The sequence below is a fragment of the Coccomyxa subellipsoidea genome (genome assembly GCF_000258705.1).
Source record: "Coccomyxa subellipsoidea C-169, whole genome shotgun sequence".
Taxonomy (NCBI): domain Eukaryota; kingdom Viridiplantae; phylum Chlorophyta; class Trebouxiophyceae; family Coccomyxaceae; genus Coccomyxa; species Coccomyxa subellipsoidea.
The window spans coordinates 1,090,682-1,112,805 of record NW_005178025.1 but is presented as its reverse complement, the minus strand read 5'-3'; the positions used below and the strand labels follow the sequence as shown (position 1 = coordinate 1,112,805).

Sequence of the window (22,124 nt, the reverse complement as noted above, 5' to 3'; positions counted from 1 at the left end):
CAAGCACAGTCACCCACACGGCTTGTTTGGAGGATTGTCTTATGACCCCGGAGTGGATATGGCTGCTGGCTTCAGGGCTGCCTGCAGCCCAGACAGAGGTCAGGCTGGTTTGTTTTTCTATTGACAAACGATAATTCGTGACTTGCTTGAGATGCTTGATGATGGAAATATGTTTCTCACAGGTATGGGAGCTGCTCTTCAACAGTCGGCTTCATGGTGGCAGCTTCAACACATTCATGGGAAAAGCTGCAGAAAAAGGTTGGTAAAATCTATATATCACACAGCACCATTTAGCTTTTGTGCAATTGGGACACTAAGAGATGGTTGATGCGCATGCTTCTCCAGGACCGACACTGACTTTGATCAGGGACAAGAAGGGGCACCTGTTTGGAGGGTATGCGGCAGATGCATGGTCAAAGCATGGTGTCTTCTATGGCAGCTCACTGTCCTTCATTTTTGGGCTGCTGCCCAAAACGGTGAAATTCACCGCCACTGGAGCGAATGCAAACATGCTGTGGTGCGGCCAAGGCTTCACTCAAATACCCAACGGCTTGGGATGGGGTGGACAGGTAAGTGCTGACATGCATGCATGCATGCAGAAACTTCAGTGCCACTTTGCTACATGTCTGCATGCGTGCATGGTACATCCTGCGCTACGGTGAGGACTGGCTGCATCTGCAAGGTGTAGAAAGCATGATGCATTTATGTTATTTCACTGGGTGTCAGGTCGGCTATTATGGCCTCTCCATTGACAGCTCCTTTGAGAAGGGCATGAGTCGGCCTTCAGCAACCTTCAGCAATTTCTGCCTTGCTGCTGATGAGGTAAGGCGCTCCCTCATTTCTCAGCTTCCACATGTCGCTACATATTCCTCTCGCAGCACAAACGTGACAATCTCTGCAGTCACTCCACGTAGAGCAGCACAGGGTTGAGGGGGAGCATGTCTGTTTCCACAGGTGTTTGAGGTGGATACAGTGGAATGCTGGTTGCTGCAGCAGCCAGAAGAGGAGGAGGTAGCAGCTACTGGCAACTCGAGTGTGCTGGACCGCTTCAAGGAGGACCGGCACCTCATGGACTTGGCTGGACGGAGCACGCAGGCAAGTGCCGGCGTCCGGGAAGCCCGGCCAGAAGATGACTTGTAGACAGTGGAGTGTATCACGTGATACAGTGCACTGTTGGGGTCTTGTAAGCTTGCAAGATCTTAATATCACAATTTTGTGCCGTATTATACATTATGCTCAGGCGTGCATATTGAACAACTTGATGCCAGGTACCGGTGTGTATACTAAATTGTATGTCTCATACTATGTGTAAAATACGATTTGCAGCGACATCATGTCGCAGATGATATTGATATCAAATTGGAGCTATGCTGCCAGCGGACAGTGGACACCCATTCCCCTTATGGCGCCATGCCGGCACTGCCAGTCCTTAGGCTTGAGCAGTCATAGTACTAGTGTGTTGACTGGCGGTATTAAGCACCACAGACAGCATTACTGCCTTGCGAATCAAAGTAGACTGCTGGCAGCTAGACAGGCTGAGCCGCTGCTGCTCTCAGAATGCCGTGCGACGCCAATGCATACCGCTGCGGCAGCGTCATGCATGATGTCAGAATTCCCCAGCAGTCAACATGCCTTGCCGTAGGTTGGTGATTGCAATGGTGCTCAGATGAAGGATAATACTTTTCACAAAAGATGCCAAGGTGAATGTGTGATTGCTTTGAGAGACCGCCTTCTCGACAGCTTCCTGGGCAATCTTTTATGTCTTGGGTCCCCATACAGTGGCGTTCCTTGTCAGTCGGGCCACCTCCGAACAGCTGGCCTTTCCTGCAGCTCTCTCTGTGTCCAGTGCGATCAGAGGTGACGGGGAGAACACTTAACTCGCCTGTAAGCTGAACCTGTCAGATCGGAGTTCTGGAAGGGGACTGACACAGGGAAGACAGCTACTTGCTGCATCGAAGAGCGCCTCTTAAAAAGGTGAGCGTCCGAAAGCTGTGAATGGGATCACAGCACAGGTGGATAGCTGGCGTCCCCGTCACTCTTTTCGTTCATTGCGCCCTACACACAGTATTCACTTTCCGTCCATTGGTGTCGGGTTCGTGGTCAACGCTCGATCATCGGGTAGTCGGACGACAAACTAGCCATCATTCTGTCACGACGCCGCTGATCACCAATCGCAGGAGAGCTGCATCGCCGTCCTAAAGTTTTGATTTTGGTGTAGCCCATCACCGCTGATCATTGGAATATAACTTTCGAAAGTAGGTTCCGATGTTGCACTTCTTTCAGATCGGAGGGTATGTACCGACTGGGATCGTGCTTTATGCATGCATCCGTGTGCATATTTCTCATTCCAACCTATCTTTGGTCTAAAACGGTATGATGAGCCCATCAACATAAAGCGAAACTTGTTGGGAAAAAGTGATCTGGTCTCGATGCCAGTTATGACTATGCACCCTATCCGAATGATAGATTCAGCCGCCCACAAGATTAGACGCTTTTGCACGTCCTTTGGATATGTCAGGATCATTTTACTCCAGGGATGCTTGATTCTATGGAGCGTTCGGGAGCTTCTTTGGGTGTCGATAGTGCTGGCTGTCATCACAAGCAGCAGACCAGTACATCAAAGAAGACCCACCAGCACGTGCTTAGGCCCTTTTTGAAATATTCTAAGTCGCACTAGCTGCCTGCAGGAAAGGCAGCATGAGGAGGTGGAACCAGGTACTGCAGCTGTGCCTCGTGGCATGCCTGCTGGCAGGCACGCATGCCAAGCAGTCACGCTGGGAGCGCGTGCTCCAAACAGGCGCTGCAAGCACAGCAGCGCAGGCGCCAGCCGCCAGACTCCTGCCCCCTCAGGTGTGAAGCTTTCTTCAACAAAGGCTCCCACTAGACTCTCTGAAGGCTGCTGTCCTGTCAGATTGAAAACACTGGCAGATGGATTGTCTTGGGCGGTATGGATGCCGAGGGCGCGACTGAATCTCCGGCTCTTTTGTTGCTCGGCAGGGTCTTGGGACTCCGGCGTTTGCACCGGCGCCGGCCCCTGTGGGCCCCCCGGCAGTGCCCAAGGCTAGCGACTCACTGGCCATGACCAACAGCACCCTCAACCAGCTGCAGGTGCGATTTTTCACCCCCAACCCTTCTGCTCGACATGCTGTATCACCTGCATTCCAAGCTTTGTGGCCCTGCAAAGCTGCTCAGAAATCTGGCTGCAGGCGATGTGTACTGTAATGCAGCAGGCGGCCCTTGACACCTCCATTCCGTGCTTCGGGAGCTGTAAGAAGCTGCAATCAAACTGATTGCTGCAGGCAGTACATTCTTTGTATGTGAAGGAGGCAAGATGCACTGGCTGATGTGGGTATGTGCTGCAGACGTTGGGCACATACCAGAGTGACCACGTGGCGCCACCAGCGGCAGTGGTGCAACTGCTGAACGGCAGCACCTACCAATCCGCGCTAGGCGGGAACCCGGCCTATGCGCCCGAGGCATTCCAGTTCACACACCCAGACATCTTCTTCCAGCTGGACTCCCTCGGTGAGGCCCCTTGCACTGCCCCGACATGGCATGTCATTCCCAGGCTAACAATTTATACAGCCGGGGTGCTGCATGCCCCGGGATGTGGACTAAGCAGAGCCCACCATTGCACCTTTCTTGCTTGGGTCTCAAGGCTGCAAGGCTTGCACATCGTCCTCTGGGCAAAGCTTGAAGTTTCCTACATGGCAGCACGGCGGCATCCCTCTTGCAAGAAGATGATGATAGCAAGCTTCAGTTGACATGTAGCAAGGCATGGAGCCCTGCAGTGAGGCATGCCTTGGGTGGCGTGCAGGCATCCGCCAGTTCCACTTCAATGCCTGGAAGGACCCCAATGGCACGCTGGCATCCAACCCTGCCGGCCTCAAGCTGGCTGGCATCACCAACGCCACCCTGGACCCCAAGTACAGCTTCTTCGGTGAGCCTATTTAAACCCCTGATGATAAAGAGGACCTGGACTTACATGTGGCTGTCTAGTGGCTGTCTACCCAGCGGAGATCTTAAAGGGAAGAAACACTTATGAAATGCTTGGGCCTGCATGTGCAGGCTTCAAGACCTTCAACGACCCTGACTTTGACTGGCAGTCCAACTGCGTGACTGTGGAGACCTGCCTCCGGGTGAGCAGAAATTGCCTGGCCAATGCTGACATACCTTGTCATGGATCTCCTGCTGAAATTATGTGCCTTCATTATTTTCGCTCATCGATGTGCTGGGGAGTTTTGTGCTGCAGAGCTTGCCGAAACACATTACATGGCTCTTACACCATTGATTTGATCAATACAATTTGCTCACAATGTGGGGACTGTGCAGCAGCTGACCTCGTCAGGAGGCATGCCATGGCTCTTGACTTTTTATTTTTAAATATCATTCAGTGACAAACTCGGGGTGGGAACTTGTGGTGCAGCTGATCCAGAGCTGGTCGGTGAACCACACGGACCACATCCCCATTACTGTCTACCTGGAGCCGCGCGAAGCCACCCTCTTCACCGGCAGCGAGGCCTCCATCAACCAGCAGCTCGCCTCCAAGCCCGGCAAACCCGCCGAGTATGGGCCCCCTTTCTAATCCATTTGCCTCTTGTTCACTCTGTAGGGACAGATAAAGCGGGTAATATAAAATAATAAATTATTATATTTAGGGCCTAGGGTCATTAACATTTACAAATTGAATATTTTGAATTTTTGTTTTGGGCCATGTGTCACAGAAAAACTGCATCTCTTATCATGACTCTGTAGAGAGAAGTTGTGCCCGAAGCATCAAGTCCCTTCATGACAAGCATGTGTGGGTGGTTGTGTGCAGGCTGGCAAAGCCGTACCCGATCGCAGCAGAGGATTTGGACGAGCTGCAGAACACGGTGTACCGCGTGTTCAACCAGAGCGCCATTGTGCTGCCGGGGGGCCTCCTCGGCAACGCCTCCTCCCTGCAGGCTGCCACCCAGCCCGCCTCCGGAGGGTGAGGCCGCCGCTGAGTAACCCCTTGCAACTTTCTGCTCCCTCGCGACATATTGGTCCTGCAATACCCAGCAAATTGTGCATGAGAAGATCTACGCTCACATCGCACTGCACACATGTCTTTTTTGCAGCACTGCACCCGCCGTGTGCATTGCTTACAACATGCCACGCTGTCAGCATGGCCTGGAATGGTGTGCGATGCTTGAATATACCGACCATGCTGGAAGCCTTGGTCAGAGGAGTATTGGTGCGGTGCTGTGTGCGCAGGTCGTGGCCCATGATGAACGAGAACAGGGGCAGGGTGCTTTTTGTGCTGGTGGACAAGTACGGAAAGTACGGGCCCATGTACCGCAAGCTTTTCCCCGACCTGCGCAATGCTACCTTCTTCATCTCAGAGCCAGGTGACGATAGATAATCTGACCTTCTCCTGCTGGGGATGATGACACATAAATATAGCAAGCTGCTGGCAGAGGTGATTTTGTTCCTGGCAAGCCAACGTACAGAGCGAAGAAGATGCTGCCAGGTGACAGAGTCACCTTTAAAAATGGGGCATTAGCAAGGGCACTGACACGATGTGGTGGGCAGGCACCAACACCACTCTGGACCCATCAACGGTCTTTGTGGACTTCCTGGGGCCGCTGGGAGGCGAGAACGTGGCGACCTGGACCGCGGCGGCTGCCAACAAGGCTGTGGAGCAGCAGAGGCAGCAGATCCAGGCGGCTGTGCGCAAGGGCCTCATTGCACGCGCTGCTGCTGACTGGCATGTGAGCGCTCTTCCCTGGGTTGCCTTCGCACCTGATATTTCGCTCTGGCTATGGGACCACCAACAATGCTGCCCAGTGGAGCCTTCATCTCACTTGAATATAGATGTCGCACCCGTGGGATTTATCGTGAAAGCCTCGTGGGTTTGCTGAGAGGGAAGACGCCGTCTACCGGCATGGTGCCCTGGAGGGACCAAAGGTCTAAAGAGGCGGATTCTCAGTATTGGGGGTTTCTTTATGGGTACTGACAGAGGGGGATTACATGGGTGGCGCGCAGACGGTGGAGGCGCGCGAGGACTTCAAGAACCGCACGCTGGGCGCCATCAAGGCGGGCGCGCAGTTCATCCAGACCTCCTTCCCGGACGTCTCCAAGCTCCCCAAATACGCCTACTCCTTCCCAGGCACCTCCAACGCCACCGTCTTCCCCACCAACTACACCGTGAGTCACCCGATCTAAACTCAAATTTTCAAATTGCTGGGCTTCCTTCTGAAATCTATCCTTGTTCTTCCTGCATGCTGCTGAGAGCAGGAAGACTGGCCCACCATCTGCAAAGAAGACAACAGTGTTCTTGTGCGGCACCGAAGGCGTTGCGAGCTGCGCGGGGTGACAAAGAAGGAGACACAACAGAACTTACATGCCTTGCATGGATGAGCAGCGCAACCCCCTGTGCATTTAACAAGTGGCTGCATTGCAAGTGGCTTTGAATTCAAAAATTTAAGTTGTGTATGTGGTTGCCGTTGCAGGCGACGCTGCCGCTGCGCCTGGGCATGACTCTGACTGCCGGGCGGTGTGCCCCCCAGACGAGTGCTGGCATTGTCGCAAACGAGACCGCTACTGGCTGTGGCAGCGCTGCAGACAACGCTGCGCTGGCTCCTTCTCCCTCCACTGCGCTCTCATACTAGACCCCTGGGCCCCTTTTTCTAGTTTTGAAGTAAACTCACTGCGCACAACAATGTGCGGCAAGACGCCGTCTTGCATTCGCTAAGATGGCAGATGGGAAATTTCTGGAACTTTTCTAAGTGATGGTGCATAGTGTAGTGAGTCGCGGGTAGGGACATGTGCAGTGCTGTGCAGTGTCTGCATATTGGATAGTGAGAGACAAGCGGGTATTTGATTCGGTACAGAAATACTTTATTGGACAGGATGGCTATGTTAGATATGGACTTGCAATGCTGGCCCAATGTGTGTGATCCGATGGCCAGAACGGCCGTGATGTCAAGTCCCTCATGCATGATCATGATCACCTGTGCAGATTGGGACGAGAACTGTAAATGCTTGAGAACTTGATTCGTAGCCCATCATTTCATAGCCCATTTTGCTGCACCGCCATCACATGCGCTCGGAAATTCATGCGTATGCAACTGCATGCACAGCAAGCTTCTGTTAATCCTAGCCTAACTAGTAAAAAAAATCAACACCCTCACACCTGCCTGGCCCAAGGAAGCACTATCAAAGTGAGGAGAAGAAATATACGCAACTGTGCACACTTCAATATGGGTGCCTCATGTCAGCATAAAAGCAATTGCATCATGCCAACCCTACAACAGCAGAGTGAACAAAGTACAGTTGCAGAAAGCGGCGTACAACCAATAGCAGTGCATAATGAGATGCACTAAGCTATCATAGGTCTGGTCGTCCATTCAATCAGAATAGGCCTGTCTCAGAAAAAATTACAGTACCGGAAAGACTTCATACGAGTAAGAAAGAGTAAGAGAGGATCAAATCTACATGCACATTCGGTAACATTACACAGCAGCCATTTGCAGGAACAAGACATCCCCCCTGTGAACAGCCAAGGAGCTTTTGACACTGCGCCTGTCGTCCTGCTAGTTATGGGTCATGGCGAAAGTTGCTTATCACTGCCTCACTGCTGCACCCTCTCAGCGTAGCTGCGGTTCACCGCACCTCCAACAGTGCCCAACAGCAATCCGCTCTCGTAACCAATTGCCAGAAAGGGGGAGGGCGGCAGTTCAGAGCCTCCTCAACGCCGCCGCCGCCGCCGCCGCCGGCCCCAGGACTGTAGCCGCAGCTATGCCGGGGGATATCAGGCCAGCTCGCGATTAACGGAGAGGGTGATCATTTCGGAGAATTGCTTTTCCATAGGCGTGCGCGCGGGCATCTCCATGGACTTGCGGACGTTGAACGGGATGCGCTCCTCTGCCATGCGCCCGTCGGGCGTCGGCACCAGCTCTATCAGCGTGTGCAGCGGAATCTCCAGCCGCGGCACGTCCTGCACAAATACATCACACACCCATATTCACCGCTGTACTGCACCTTCCCAGCTGCCCATGCTGCTTGCATGCAGGATGAAGGACCACTGCCACATGCTGCTTTGATCTACGAATTGGCACGTCCTGCGCACGCACATAGCATCCAACAAGCGCATAGCGTATTGCTCGCTGCTGTAGTTTTGCTTCAAACCTGGCCGTGATGTTCTTCATCTGAGCACAAGGTGAGAAAATCGCCAATCTGCGGCTGTCTAAGGTGCGCGCATGCAATGTGGCCCTTCTGCTCCAAGCTAAGAGCCATACACTCAAAGTGAAGCCATGAGGGGCACGGAAGTTTGCAAGGGTAGGCAATCGCTGCTCAATGAGTGAAATGGGCGTGTAAGGGTGGGACGCACAGAAAGGGGGATTTTCATGAAGTAGCCGTAGAGGGCGCGCAGGATGGCCTGGTGGGCAACCACAACCACGCACTCGCGCTCACGCTCGATCTCTATTATCACCGGCTCCAGCCGCTGGATCACGTCCATGTAGCTCTCGCCACTCGGGTACCTGCGCACGCACGGGAAGATCTTCACAACTTGCTTCCACGTTTTGATATGGCACCGCCCAGATGGCTCATTGGCCACCCATGGGCGCCAAGCGGGCAAGGGGGCCCTGGCCATTGGTGCCCTTCAGGTTCACATGAAATGAAAACAGAAAAGCTTACAGTACGTCAGGGGCAAAGTTGTTTGTGCCACATGGTGACAAGCCAGCCACTGCAAGGCGGCAGTTCTATGGAACTGCCTGGCAACCATGGCCACCTTCTTTGAGGGGACAGAGATCTAATCAGCCCTCAGCTAGAGATTGAGGGCCAGGTTGCAGCCCAAAGCTGCACAGCCTTATTGGCCGCAGAGAGGGCTGTGCAGCAACACGTTGCAGTGCCGGTGAGCAGTAGCGGGGCCTGGTCGAGGGTGGGAATCACCTGTATCTGAGCTTGTCGCGCTTACGCGCTGCGTACTCCTCCGGCTGCTTCTCTGCAATCTCCTCGTACGTCCACCCGTCAAAGATGCCCGCCTGAATCTCATCCAGCGCCTGGGAACAGCAACACATATGGAAGCCTCATAGCGATGCTCCACCTTTCCTTCTGGCAGATCAGAGTTATTGTTGGCCAAAGATCTTGCTGTGGCACAATGCAGTGATGACATGAGCTTCTCGCAGACCAGTGCTTGTCTTGGGCAGATTATAAGTAGGAAGCGATGCACATGACACGAGTTTGTGGTGAGTGAAGAGCCAGTGTTGGGCAAGTTGCTGCTGTGGCATGATGCAATGATGGCAGGAGAGGAGGCGCACCTTCCATCTGAGCTTTGGGAAGGGCAGCAGCTCTGCAGTCTGGATGGTGCGCCTGAGGGTGCTGGTCCACACCGAAACCGGCATGGTGGCGCCCTCAAGCGTCTGCGGCAAGGAAATCCCACACACTCAGCAACGTCACCGAGACATGACATGCACAGCATCCTTTGCACAGCTGTCCTCGCAAACATAATGCCATGATAACACGCCAAGCTCGATAGGGCCATGGGCTCAGAAGGACAAGATCAGCAACTGTTCCACAGGGGCAGTAGAAAGCATGAACCCTAAAAAGAAGGGGATATGAGGGTGACGCACGAGGGGAATGCGATCGACGATGACGTCGGGCAGCAGGCGCGCATAGATCTGGCCGGAGGGGGAGATGCTGGAGTCGCCGCCGAGCAGCGCCCTCTGGTTGTACTCCGACTCGCCGTGCCGCGTCAGCCAGATCTTGCGCATGCGCGCCACTCCCGCCTTGCACACCTGCACCAGCAGTTTTAAGGTGAGAGTCTGTCTGCATGGGGAAGGCCATGGGTCATATGGCACTTGATTGCGCTCGTGCACATGCCCTTATCAGCCGATTCTTTGGCCCACAAGATGCTTCTGAAGCTGGACACTGTTGGCGCAAAGCAGCAACATGACAGCTGTTGGGTGCATGAGGGAGTGTGGTAAGACGCCAGAGTTGGGGCACTGAATGAAAGTGCACCTGCATGAGGAAGAAGACCATCTTGCCAGGGATGTATCCACTGATGCGGTTCACATCCATGTAGCCCCGCCCTGTCACCCTGCACACCCAAGAAGCTGTTATTATTACAGCACGCATCTGGACAATACACCACGTGTCTTTGAGCAGAGTGGCATCTCAGGCCGATAGACAGCGGATTAAGCAGATGTGTACAGTTGTTTTCCCCTGTGGTAGCGCACATGTCGATGAGCTTGATGTAGTGCAGGTTGCGGTCTGTGATGGTCTCATACACCTCCTCGTACTTCTCAATGCGCTCCCTGAAGTCATTCAAAGCCTGCATCCGTCCTCATATCTCTCACAACAGCGCACATGAGCTCTGTTTTGAGGCAATTGCCCATCTAGAATTTGCATGCAAGCAACCAAATGTGATGATGGCTCCAAGATTTTAGGTGCAGGGCTACCTTGTCGGCTTCTGTGGACTTGTAGTCTGGGCTGTACATCATTTTATAACGGTAATTCTGTTGCAGGACGTCCGGATCATTGCAGATGCTCTCTATGAACAGATACTGCCATCTGCCATGGAAGCGATTGCGCTGCGCACATACTATATTCTCAGCAACTGACTGTGATTCAAAAATTGGACCACATGCACCAGCAAAGATCAAATGAAGTAAAAAGACTGCATAAGCACTCACCAAGACTTGCCGCCTCTGCTCTGTGGAATTCGTTGCATCAAAGATGGCTACCTGCGCGCTCTCTGCACGCAAGCACACAAGAGCCATCAGGTCCATCACGCTGCAGCAAATTGAGAATACAAGCCTGCAAAATGTGTGGTGTTGTTCCAGAGACCCACCTTCACCTAGCCAGGTATCCATATCTTCCAAAGCAGCCATCAGAGCCTGATGCCGCGCCTTCAGCCCAGCCTGTCCATTCCAGAGAGCACATGAGCGCCATGCAAGTGCGCTCTGTTTGGCTATGCTGCAATCTGGGCACTTCTGAAATGGGCAAATGGGTTTGCCTCACCTCATTGCTTGGGTCAAAGAATGATGCATCCTGGACCTCACCCGCCCCCTTCTGCACTCGCCTGTACTGCCCCACATTGAAGTGCCGGGTATCATGCCCTAGCCTGCACAGCCACACATGTTCCCTCAGAAGGCTCCCCAAAGCTTCAACTGATACCGTTTATTTCACCCCATCCCTTCAAATTCAGCAAGTTCAATTGTTACCGATCAAGCAGCCATTCAGCATGCTGTGCATGACCCGTTTTAAGGAAGGACAAGTCCTCTGAATCCAGCAATGACAGCTTGGCAGTGATCGAGTAGCTATCCAGCTTGACCAGTTGCATGACCAGTGTTGGCAAGGAAGGAGAGTTCCCTTGAGCCCCAGAGGGGGTTCCTGGCGCGCACCAGTTCAGGTAGCACATGAGCTTGTTGCAGAGGAAGGTCTTGCCGCGGCCGGGCAGGCCGACCAGTATGATGATCAGCTTCTGGCGGTCCACCCGGTTGCGCCGCCGGACCTTGCGCGGAACGCGCGCGTCGCTGCCGGAGTTGGCGGTGCCGCGCTCGCTGGGCTCCGACTCCTCCTCGCTGTCGTCCGAGGCCGCCACGATCATGTCCTTGAAGTACACATGCGTGCTGTTCTCTGGCGGGCCCCCCACCTGGATGTCCGGCAGCGGCGCCTCCAGGGAAGCCCCCAGGGACCTGCATGCAAATCTCCCCTTATATTAACTGCAAGACTGAGGCAATTGGGCCTAGGCTTGATGATGCAGACCGGTCACAATCTTAATGTGACTCACTGCTGTGGTAGAGCGTCATAGATTCATCTGGAAACGATTGTAATGATTGCCATGTTGGAGTCATGCATCTATGACCGACCAGAAGAGGGCAGCAGAGTGCTGGTGTAACTGACGCACCAGTTACCCACTTGTTCAACCTAGATCTTACCAGGAACTATGGAGGTCAAATTAGTTGTGATGACGTTTAAGATAGATTTGGAGGGCTGAAGGACCGCCCTGCACTATAAGGTTGCAGCCTCTACTAGTCCCATCTTGAATATAGGCTTGTTGAACCTAGATTATAGAACATGCATTTGCACGTGTGGCACCTGAGATATGAGACACTAACATGTGTAAACCCACCTTTAGGAGCCTCAGTTATGTCTTCCTGTTTGTCTCGCCTTTATTTCCTAGGTCATCAGGGCAGGGAACCCGCTTGCTCACCTGGACGTCATGGGGCTCATAGACAATGTGTCATCGTCTGATCCAGCCCGACGCCTATGCCGCGTCTTGCCTTTTGACAACCTGCTCCGCCAGAACTCCCACATATTCCCAGTGGGATCTGCAGAACTTCGGTGTTCGGTACTTGCACCTAACCTTGCATAGCACGCGCTTCACAGAGAATCCTCTTCATCAGTCTGCATTATACTCATTCTAAAACAGACTCGCAGGTGTGCGCAGTTGGTCGATCCGGGCAATTCTGTACCAGTGCCATTCATCAGATGAAATATGCTGACCTCACGGCAGAGCACTTGGCTCAAACTTCACCATTGACGTCACAAAATAAATTTGGGGAGGAAAGGTTGTGTTTCTTCTCGTTGAACTCAATAACTTTGGTGTAAAAAGGTGTGCCTTTTTTAGAGGATCGGTTCCTGGCAGCAGGTGCTCTCCTTTGCAAACAACGTATCGAACGTGATGTGGAACACCAGAATAGCATCGGGTGCAGCAGCTAGCACACGTAGCGCTGCATTACATCCAAATGGCATTCCGCTCTTTGCTATCCCAGCAGCTCCGAGGCTTTACAGAAACAAGGGAAACAGACAGAGTGCAACACCTCAAGACGTGGTATTGCTTCCTTTGCCTTCGCATTATGCAGGCTTCCTTTCACTTGTATGACAAGAATGCTTCTTATCAGGGAAACTGTAATATTATTTTAGCAAGCTAAGCTGTGCTGCTTCCTATCCATGGCACTGAACCTTCGGCCTCAATTTGCAGATCGAAGCCCAGGTGGAACTATCAGGAGATGATGCTTTTGCGGAGTTGGTTCACATGGCCATACAAGTGGATCCTTCCCTGGCAGAGCAGGGATCCAAGGCGCTGGCTGGTGCACGGGGAGAAGCTGCCAGCGTTGTGGGTCAGCACCTTGCATCACACCCCACTGCTAGCTCAATTTCTTGCCAGTCGCATCCCTTTTCTGAACAGATTTGAACGCATAATTTGCTGCTCGACATCTTGAATTGCGACTGCAGGACCTCATGTGGAGCAGATGCCAGGGTCAAACAAGCCAGGCTGGTTGAGGCAGCGGGCGCCACAGGGGGAGCGCTATGAGTACTTGAGCGACTCTCTGCGCACTCTCGAGCTGCACACTGTGTGCGAGGAGGCCCAGTGCCCAAATCTGGGAGAGTGCTGGAATGGCAGCACTGGCACAGCCACCATCATGCTGCTAGGTTCGCACCCTATCAGCTGCTGCAGGGACCCCGCATGGCTGTGCACGCATTACAAGTCAGTAGTGTCATTCTCATCCTTCATCAATTCTGCCGCTGCCGTGCAGGTGACACTTGCACCCGCGGTTGCCAATTCTGCGCGGTCAACACAGCGCGCACGCCCGCGCCGGCAGATGACGACGAGCCGGAAAATACAGCCAAGGTGGGTGGCCATCAAGATCTCCCTCCCTGCATGCAGATTCCTTCCCTTCAGTAGTATAAGACCGTGATTGGCAACGCGTGCCACGATCAGCTTTGGGCCAGTTGTGCAGTATTTTGCATGCATAAATAGTGCAGCATCGCAATGCGCGCGTGTGTCTTGTTTAACAAGGCAGTCCTGGGGCTGAATAGCGTGATGATCAGCGCCAGCCGCTTCAGGCACCTGCTGAACTGATGCAGTTTTGCATTGATCTGCGTGTTTGCTGCAACATGCGCCAGGCGCTGCAGGCACGTATAACAACACTGCAGCATTCCATTGATATGAGCGCACTTTTTTGCAGGCGATTGCGGAGTGGGGAGTGGGCTACGTGGTGCTGACCTCGGTGGACCGGGACGACATTCCGGACGGCGGCGCGGAGCACTTTGCGCGAACGGTGCGCACGCTCAAATCGCTGCGGCCGGACATCCTAGTGGAGTGCCTGACCCCCGACTTCCGGGGGGACCTGGCGGCCGTGCGCCACCTGGCGGCCTCGGGTCTGGACGTCTACGCGCACAACGTGGAGACTGTGGACCGGCTGCAGGTGGGAGGGGACGCCCCTGCACTGTTAGGTACTTGCACGAGGGGCTTGGCATGCAGGCTCCTGATGTACAAACGAGTGCCTAGAACGCGTGCAGCAGAAAGGGGATCAGCAGTAAATCCTATCGTCAGTGCCTGTACAAGCTGACAAGCAAACACAGAGAGTGATGTTTCTGGCCTTGGGACTGACTTGCGCAATGACGCCAGAGGGGAATTTTGGGTAAAGGGGAAAATTGGGGTTGCACTGGTGTCTATGGGTTTTGCGCCTCATAGCAGGCTGCTCAAGCTCGCCTGTTGGCATGTGTGCTCTTGACGGCAGGTTGCTGCTGCCGTTTGCTGCGCGCATGGCAGCATCATGTGCAGTGAGGGCAGTCGTAAAGATGGGAAACCTTGATTATCATGCTGGCACGCTGACCTGAGTGGCTGGTGGGAGCAGCGGAGGGTGCGGGACGCGCGCGCGGGCTACGTGCAGAGCTTGGAGGTGCTGAAGGCGGCCAAGGAGTGTGGGGTGTACACCAAGTCCTCCATCATGCTGGGCCTGGGCGAGACAGATGATGAGGTCGTCGACACCATGCTCGACCTCAGGGATGCAGGTGACCACCCCGTGTACCCACTTCTTTGTTGCCAGCATGGTCTGAACAGCTACTTAATATTAGATGACCTGATGAGTACATGAAGTTCTGAGATGCTGCTAATGACGTGAGACTAATTGAATACCACATCAGGTCCCACTGAAAGCAGCAAATGATACATCTTTGACCACTCAGTACATGTTGCACTGCCTTGGTCACCTACTGTTAGCTACAAAATATAGACCTCAGGAAATTTTGTGGTTGCAGGCGTGGACATTCTCACATTTGGGCAGTACCTGCAGCCGACTCCCAAGCACCTGGAGGTCACTGAGTTTGTGACGCCCGAGAAGTTTGAGCACTGGCGCAAGTACGGCGAGGAAGTGGTTGGCTTCAGGTGCGTGGACTTCTGGGGAAGCAATAACTTATCACAACATGGTACAAAGGAAGTGGATTCTTATTAGGTATTCCTCTTTGCAGCATGTCTCAATGAAAATGCAGGTGATATGCAGACTCTGGATTTTCTTCCTGTGCCGCAGGTATGTGGCGTCAGGACCCCTGGTGCGGTCGAGCTACCGCGCTGGCGAGTTCTTCATCGAAGCCATGATCAAGGGCGATGCTGCAAAGCATTAGAGAATAATTTATATCAGTACTGGAGGTGGTGTGTGAGACGTACATATGGAGTGGTTGGTAAACGTTGTATATGTGTATTGAGCGCCAGTCAGTTTGTCGTAGGTAAGGAGTGTGCAAGACACGTTGTACAGTGAGCAGTGAAACCCAACACCTCTTGAGTTTCTCCAGTCCCTCGTGGACAACCAGCCGTGAAGATATGCCATTGATTACCATAAGACAATGGTTTAAAGTGGTCTTGCAATTCAAATTTGTTAAATCCAAATTTAAAACACTGGCATCCAGAACTGTAGAAGTGAGAGGTCAGAAGTGGGTCTCATGGTGCTGCTGTCACTTTTAAAGGCATGCATTATGGCAAGTGGCTTGCTGTACAATGTGAGCCAACGCCCATCAAATTGTAATTACTCATATTATAATAAGTGTAGACTAACTTCAAAAAGCTCACAAGACTTGTCTCACTCTGCAAAAGATGGTTTCAATGATTCAAGTTGAGCTCACTGGTTGCGTTTGTGTATGGTTGAGCTGAGGATCACATTGAGTTCCTACAACATTCCATGTCCTCTATCTTCATGCGTTTTGGGATATTCAAAGTCCAATCAGTGGGGATTCTGCCGCAGCTTCCTCAACAGTGTCCTCAATGAGTCAACACAACACACAATATCCTCCAATGATAACGCCTGACCCATGTGGGCCATGGTCCATCCAATCCGCAGCAACTACCAGAATTAGCTGAAGCCCTCTTCCTGACTGATCCGGTTCCTCTTAGCCTGCCGTCCGCTTGGCCGGGCCCCAGAGGGCAATTGGCTGCCTGGGGCAAAGGACACCCTCTTCTGTTGTGTGGCTGGAGTGCTCTGCTGTGTGAGGAGCAGGCGATCTCCAGAGACCTGGAAGCATGCACAGAGCATGAAAGGATGGCACTATTTATTGATTTCTATACTATAGGCTTCAGGCCAGGAGATCGTGATGCTGAGCTGCCGATGAATCCGCACCTGGTGACCATGGGCAGAGGCAGGATCTTTCTGCCCTGGCGTACTTGACGGCTGCAAATTGCCTTCAGCTTGCAGCCAGTCCGTCTCCAGATCAGCCAATGCGTCTGCAGTAATGGGGTCAACCACCTGAGGAAGAGCATGAGACCCTGTCAGTATTCTGTCAAGATTATTCAGCCCTAAGGCGTGGCCATCAGGTCAAAAACTGCGCATGAAAGAGGAGGTTGTGCAGAAATGGAGAGTCCAGGTGTTGTGCACAGTACCTTTGTACGCTGCATGATGATCTGAGGCTCCAGCACCGAGGTTCTGACAGGGACACCAAACATGCTCTGCAGCCGCGTCTGTGGCGTCAAGACCAACCCATTCCCGAGTATCCTGCATATTTCATTCACAAAGTGATGTCTCAAGCTTTTGGATGGCAATGTTGGAGCCAGTGAGAATACATAAGCCCGGGCTGACACTGAAAACCTATTTAAGAGGCACGGTTGAACACCTGTCGATAGGTGGCCTGGCAACATTGTCAGGGGGAAGCTCGGAGCTGTGCATGCTCACTTCCTGGCTGGCAGTTGTCATTTGGGAGTCTGGGCCCACCTCCTGTGCATCACAAATGCATGACCTTTCTAACCGTTGACACAATCACAGAGTTTCCAATCTCAGCAAACTGCACAGCAGTGGACAATCTAACTCAGCCGATTGTCTGTACCACATTTACCTCAGCTTCCGCTTGTGCCTTCCTGTCTCCAGAATGAAGCAGGCTTGTGCTGGCAGGATTGCTCAGCCCATCCGTGAAAGCACACCGCATGGGCGCATCCTTGCCATGGGGCAGGTCAGCCTCGTATAGAGCAGCGGACAGTGCAGCAGTCACATCTCTGATCTGGCTGGGGAGCCCTGCTGCATCCTCCTCCACCTCGCTGCATTGGACAATGGCAATCAATGAGCGGCAATCAATGAACTATAAGTAACGAACAGACTCAAAAAAACAAGGCTTCATTGTCCTTGACGGGTCCTGCTTTGAACGATAGGGCACAGCACGCACGCATGCATGTTGACGGCACCTCCATGCTTGATGCGCATACAGCTCATTCCTTAAATATCTACAACACAATGATGCATTTGTATGGCCAGAGCGGCCCCTGAGCAACGAAAGGCTAATTTATGTGGGGAGCAAGAGCGCATGAGCACCTGTGAGCATTCAGGAAGCAGTTGCCCATGATGCTGCGAGGGTCGCTGCGGGCCTTCTCCCACTTGGACAGCCGAGCTTGCTGGCCCCTGCCCACCTCGATCGCCTGCACGCCCTGCCGGATGGAGCCCATGCGCCTCCTCAGAGCCCGTCGTTCACCCCCCTTGCATTCCTGCAGGCACAGCATTTCTTGTGAGGCAAAATAACTGCAGTGGGCTGCATGTAGTCTTGCCACGTGTTGACTTGATATATTATTTACCAGCTTGCAAAGGCATTTTTGTGGCTAATACCCGTGACATTCGCAAGCAGGCAAGAGTGTGAAAGCACTTTATGAGTTTCTTAGGGGAAGAAGAAGCCCGTACCAACATTCCAGGAGATGTGGCTCCTGCATCTTCTTCAGAAGCCTCCTCCAGGGCAGTGCCTTGCTGCATCTTTTGCAGCTCCATGCACACCTCCCACACAGTCAGGGGCACCTGTGCAAGAGAAATACAGAACATGAGAATACCAAGATCGTCTTTTTATCGGCTGGGGCATATGACTGAAGAGCATTGTGGTATCTCAGCGCCAAGGCAGCGGCAAATGACCTGTGTGGGAGATAGGAAGGCCTTCACTTTTGTTTCAGCCAGCAGCTGTGAGAGAAGCTCCCTCTGTGCTGACCTTGATGCGCCATGCTCTGATATGCCACCATCCCCTGTGATGCATTGCAGATTATAAGATGTGCCAGGCCATGGTCTCCTGCGTACTTAACCATTCAATGGAATGGAGTATACTGACCTGCAGAGTGTTTCCAGTCCTGCATGGCCTTGCGAGCAATGCCATGGTGGATGCTGAGATCGCAGATGAGATCCTTTTCCGTCAGACCGTCAGGCTGTTCTGCTGCTCTCAGAAGGTCGCTGTATGAACCTTCCTCTGCATTCTTTTCCAGAGAGACCTACAGGAGCAGACACTGCCTTCACCTCTCTACACCCACAACTCATCATGTAACTCAAAGATGAATGCATGGCAATTTCAGTAGATCGCGCATGTCACATACCTCTTTTCCAATGACATAGTCTGCCTGCAGGCTGGGATGCCGGCGCTGAATGATAGAAGCCAGAGCAGACCTGTGCTCCTCCACCCCAACCTCCTGCACCAACATGCTTGCTTTGCTGGCACAAATGCAAAGCAGGTAGCTTAGAGAAAAGCAAAGCATATTTAGCAGCGCGAAAATACACCAGTCAAGTGGAGGCAGGTCGGAATCGACACCTTCAAGCTTGCAGCAGGTTGTTTGGTAGCCCAGGGCAGACGGAAGCCTTGCAGGTGCAGGTGGCCCAAGAAGTCTAGCCTCAGCATGAGGGCGCTCTCTATGCAGTGACCTCCACTCCCAGGCTGCCTCTGCAACGCTGTGAGGTCATCAGGGGCAGGCGCCACAAAGGCGATGCCCTGCAGGTCTGGCGCGTCCTTCAGAAGAGCCTCCAGCTCCTTGGCAGCCTCAGGAGAGGCCACACCTGCCACCACTTCCTCTGGCCTGCGCGTCATCACCCTTCTTTGTTTGACTGTGCTATCACCCTTGCACAAAAACCCACGATAAACCCCGACGCTGCCACTGGAAAACGGTGGCTCAAAGAAGAACTCCATCGAGGTGATATGAGGAAGGGAAGTTAAAGTCCGGACTGGGAAGTGATGCATGTGCACACCTTGCATGGAGCTGCAGAGGCCAGCAGATCCGCCGAGGCAAGCCCAGGCTCTGAGCATTCGCCAGGGAGCGAGGCACCCACGAGAACCCGGCACGCTGCCCATGCTGCCGCAACAATGCCTGCTCCTCTGGAGCCCCCTCTCCGGCCCCACCGCCCACAACAGCACCGGAGCCGCTTTCCCCATCCTGCCTGCTCCCTAGCAGCGGGGACATGCTGCCTGCATACGCTAGAATCCTGCCAAAGAGGGGCTCGGCATCGGTGCTGGGCGCGCCTTCAAGCGCGGCCGGCGGCTGCGCATGCAGGCCAAGCTGCTGTGCCCTGATCGCGAACGCGCATGAGATGACATCGCCCACGCCAAGATTGGCTGCTGCCACAAACCCCTTCAGCCGGGGTGCTCCACTGCGACCCTCCTGCAGCTGCTGCTGGCCTCTCACCTCTTCCCTTGCTGGAGTCCCCAAGAGATCTCTGAAGCCTGCAGCCGGTCCCATCTGGCTTGCCTGCGGGGCAAATAGCTCATCTAGCCCTCCCAGCTGGCTGGCCTGCGTGTCGGGCTGGTGGTGCTGCATCGATCTGGGTCCTGGGGTCAAGTCATCTGGCAGCTGACTGGACGAGCCATACTGCGACTGGAGGGCGTCAAACTGGCTCGGCCCCACATCCGCTTGGTCATTGCCTGTGGCCCTTTCCCGCTCCCGCTGCAGAGGCGACTGCTGCAAATGTGGCTGAGGTGCCGGGGTGGTTGGCTGAGGGTGCTCTTCTCTGCTGACTGCCATCTCTTGCGGTGCGGGCAACAGAGCGAGGAGCTGCGGTGGCTCTCTGTCCATGCCTGCAAGCCATCCAGGAGTCTCTCATGCATGCGCATCGGTTGGGATGCCCTCCACTTGCTGCAAATGAGGACCATTAGCATAGGAACGTTGATGCAAAGTAGTTTCTAGGACGGATATTCCCCACCATGATGCCATCTCAGCAGAGCCTGCCCTGGATTTCGCAGGTCCAGCAGAAGAACCTCCCTCAGTGTGGAGGCTGCAAGCAGGTGGGCGTGGTCAGAGTTGCCTCGGTCCCCCAAGGTCTCAGCAGGTGCGGACAGGGCAATGAACGCGTTGCTGGGTCCCAGGGTGTGCAGCGTGCGAGGGATGGCACTCGCCCCCGGCATGCTGATGTCATAACGAAGCAGTTGCTGACCTGTCAAGGAGAGCACAGCAGATTGATGTCTGAACATCTACCGTGGTTGACAGTATCATTCCTTGTCAGCCACATACTCCTGAAGGCTGCATGAATCGCCAAAATTGCAACAATGCACCAAATTGCATGAGGAAATGAGTATGTGCAGGTAGCAAGTACCTGCTGCCATCAGCAGGCCAGTTGGATGAGCTGCCCACTCGCAGACAAGCCGGCCAAAACGTGGGCGCGGCTGCAAGGGGCCCGCCACTTCCTTCGCTTGCAGCAGAGCGAAGCTGCTAACTGAAAGACTGGCTGTGCATTGCCCCTGCTGCAAAGATCCTCTACTGTCAGCTACCACGTGTCCAGATCCTGTTTTCCAGGGAACTGATCATTTACTGTAGCTTGTTGGTGTACTTACCTCCTCTGCAACGTCAACTGTGTGTAAGGAGCCATCCTCACAAGTGAAGGCCGCGAGGTTTGGCAACTTGCGGTTCCAGCTGACGTGAGCGAGCCTCTGTTTGGTCTGCAGAGCGCCGACTGGCTGCAGAGTCCACCTCTTGGCTCCACCAGAAAGCCCGCTAGAAGGCCCTGTTACACATGCAGAGTGCTGCATTACCAGTGCAACATTGTAAGAAGGTAATATCCTAACATGCGGATGCTGCCAGCGTGAGGAATTTGACCAGGTGATCGTCTATTTGCCCTCACCTGCATCATCATGAACCTCTCCAGCATCTGCTTGGCTCCGTCCTTTCTCAAGCGAGAAGAAGCAGAGCCAGTATGGGGTCCGAACCGCCACCATTAAAGCATCATCGGCATCGCAAGGGCGGTTGAAGCAGACTTGCCAGATAGGCATGCCTGAGCAAGCTGCCTGCGCAGTACCTTCGCACTGCACTCACACACAGGAAATACATCTCATAACCCAGATCCAGCCAATGCTAGGCATATACATGTTTGATGAGTTCCACACAGAAATCTTGTTGGATGGCCGCTGATGCTTTTGCGAACGATGCCTCAGCCACATTGTCAAGTGTCACCTGGAACTGGTCCACATGGCTGCCATGTAGAACAGAGAGCCGGAGGGTCTGTCCAATGTCTCCAGCTGTGCTGCATATGAGCAGCTCCTCGGAGCCAAGCCAGGTGGCCGCAACACGGTTGCCCAACAGGCTGGCATTTGAGGCCAAGTCATCAAGATGGGCTGCCTCCTCTAGGAGCTCTCTAAGCAGGGGAAGGGGAACGAATTCTTCAGGGTACTGAGCCCTATAGTAGCGCAAGCTCTGATCGGCAATGTCTTCAGACCTGCGCGGCATACATTAGTCTCATTCTAGGAGGGTGCTTGGGGGCTGAATATCATCTGAAGGCACAGCAGTGTAGAAGACGACATCAGGCAGTCTAGAAGTGGACAACGCACGAAGAGCAGATGAAGCTGCACCTCAGAGGAATTTGCAAGTCCTCTGGTGCCACCCATGCGGGGTTCAAGAGATCACTGTTGTAGAGTGTTCCTCTAAGCCCCTCCGATAGCAGGCCTCCCTCCTGAAGCGTAGACCTCTCACAAATGGCTTGTGCCTTGTTCACTCTGCACATGAAACATTAAAGGCGATTAGATTGTCCTGACGAAGGGAGCTCATGTTCCTTTCCACCTAGGCACACAGCTGGCCAGAGGAACATCTTGCTGGAGAGGTGTAAGTTTCAAAAATCCCTTCATCGCTTGACATCTGCTTATCAACGTTTATGTATTGCAACTAGGAG

The 22,124-nt window shown here is 53.6% G+C and overlaps 5 protein-coding genes across 5 annotated transcripts; 3 read left to right on the top strand and 2 right to left on the bottom strand.

Annotated features, from left to right (window-relative positions):
* Positions 1-41: 41 nt before the first annotated feature.
* COCSUDRAFT_44574 (TLD-domain-containing protein) lies at positions 42-1,140 on the top strand (the record flags this gene model as incomplete). The annotated part of the gene is made up of 5 exons (XM_005644238.1): positions 42-98; positions 183-258; positions 346-569; positions 727-822; positions 955-1,140. 5 exons carry the CDS (start codon positions 42-44, stop codon positions 1,138-1,140), a joined length of 639 nt encoding a protein of 212 aa, XP_005644295.1.
* A 702-nt stretch (positions 1,141-1,842) lies between these two features.
* On the top strand, positions 1,843-7,018 carry COCSUDRAFT_54604 (hypothetical protein). The gene is made up of 12 exons (XM_005644237.1): positions 1,843-1,974; positions 2,688-2,850; positions 2,998-3,108; positions 3,363-3,525; positions 3,818-3,940; positions 4,069-4,139; positions 4,427-4,566; positions 4,820-4,972; positions 5,239-5,372; positions 5,557-5,735; positions 6,010-6,171; positions 6,477-7,018. The coding sequence occupies exons 2-12, from the start codon at positions 2,698-2,700 to the stop codon at positions 6,633-6,635; spliced, it is 1,548 nt and encodes a 515-aa protein (XP_005644294.1). The 5' UTR covers positions 1,843-1,974; positions 2,688-2,697; the 3' UTR covers positions 6,636-7,018.
* Positions 7,019-7,777: 759 nt separating this feature from the next.
* On the bottom strand, positions 7,778-11,578 carry COCSUDRAFT_19224 (bifunctional 6-phosphofructo-2-kinase/fructose-2,6-bisphosphate 2-phosphatase; the record flags this gene model as incomplete). Its single annotated transcript, XM_005644236.1, has 12 exons — positions 7,778-7,963; positions 8,357-8,507; positions 8,920-9,029; positions 9,288-9,380; positions 9,600-9,755; positions 9,973-10,066; positions 10,206-10,300; positions 10,428-10,532; positions 10,647-10,723; positions 10,820-10,889; positions 10,990-11,092; positions 11,373-11,578. 12 exons carry the CDS (start codon positions 11,576-11,578, stop codon positions 7,778-7,780), a joined length of 1,446 nt encoding a protein of 481 aa, XP_005644293.1.
* A 976-nt stretch (positions 11,579-12,554) lies between these two features.
* On the top strand, positions 12,555-15,381 carry COCSUDRAFT_48852 (Lipoyl synthase; the record flags this gene model as incomplete). Its single annotated transcript, XM_005644235.1, has 7 exons — positions 12,555-12,805; positions 12,956-13,407; positions 13,512-13,606; positions 13,944-14,183; positions 14,616-14,772; positions 15,019-15,145; positions 15,288-15,381. The coding sequence occupies exons 2-7, from the start codon at positions 13,227-13,229 to the stop codon at positions 15,379-15,381; spliced, it is 894 nt and encodes a 297-aa protein (XP_005644292.1). The 5' UTR covers positions 12,555-12,805; positions 12,956-13,226.
* Positions 15,382-15,766: 385 nt separating this feature from the next.
* COCSUDRAFT_48851 (hypothetical protein) lies at positions 15,767-20,041 on the bottom strand (the record flags this gene model as incomplete). The annotated part of the gene is made up of 11 exons (XM_005644234.1): positions 15,767-16,493; positions 16,628-16,739; positions 16,858-16,958; positions 17,077-17,275; positions 17,547-17,716; positions 17,907-18,017; positions 18,129-18,235; positions 18,319-18,475; positions 18,578-18,670; positions 18,790-19,051; positions 19,221-20,041. 11 exons carry the CDS (start codon positions 20,039-20,041, stop codon positions 16,296-16,298), a joined length of 2,331 nt encoding a protein of 776 aa, XP_005644291.1. The 3' UTR covers positions 15,767-16,295.
* Positions 20,042-22,124: the final 2,083 nt, after the last annotated feature.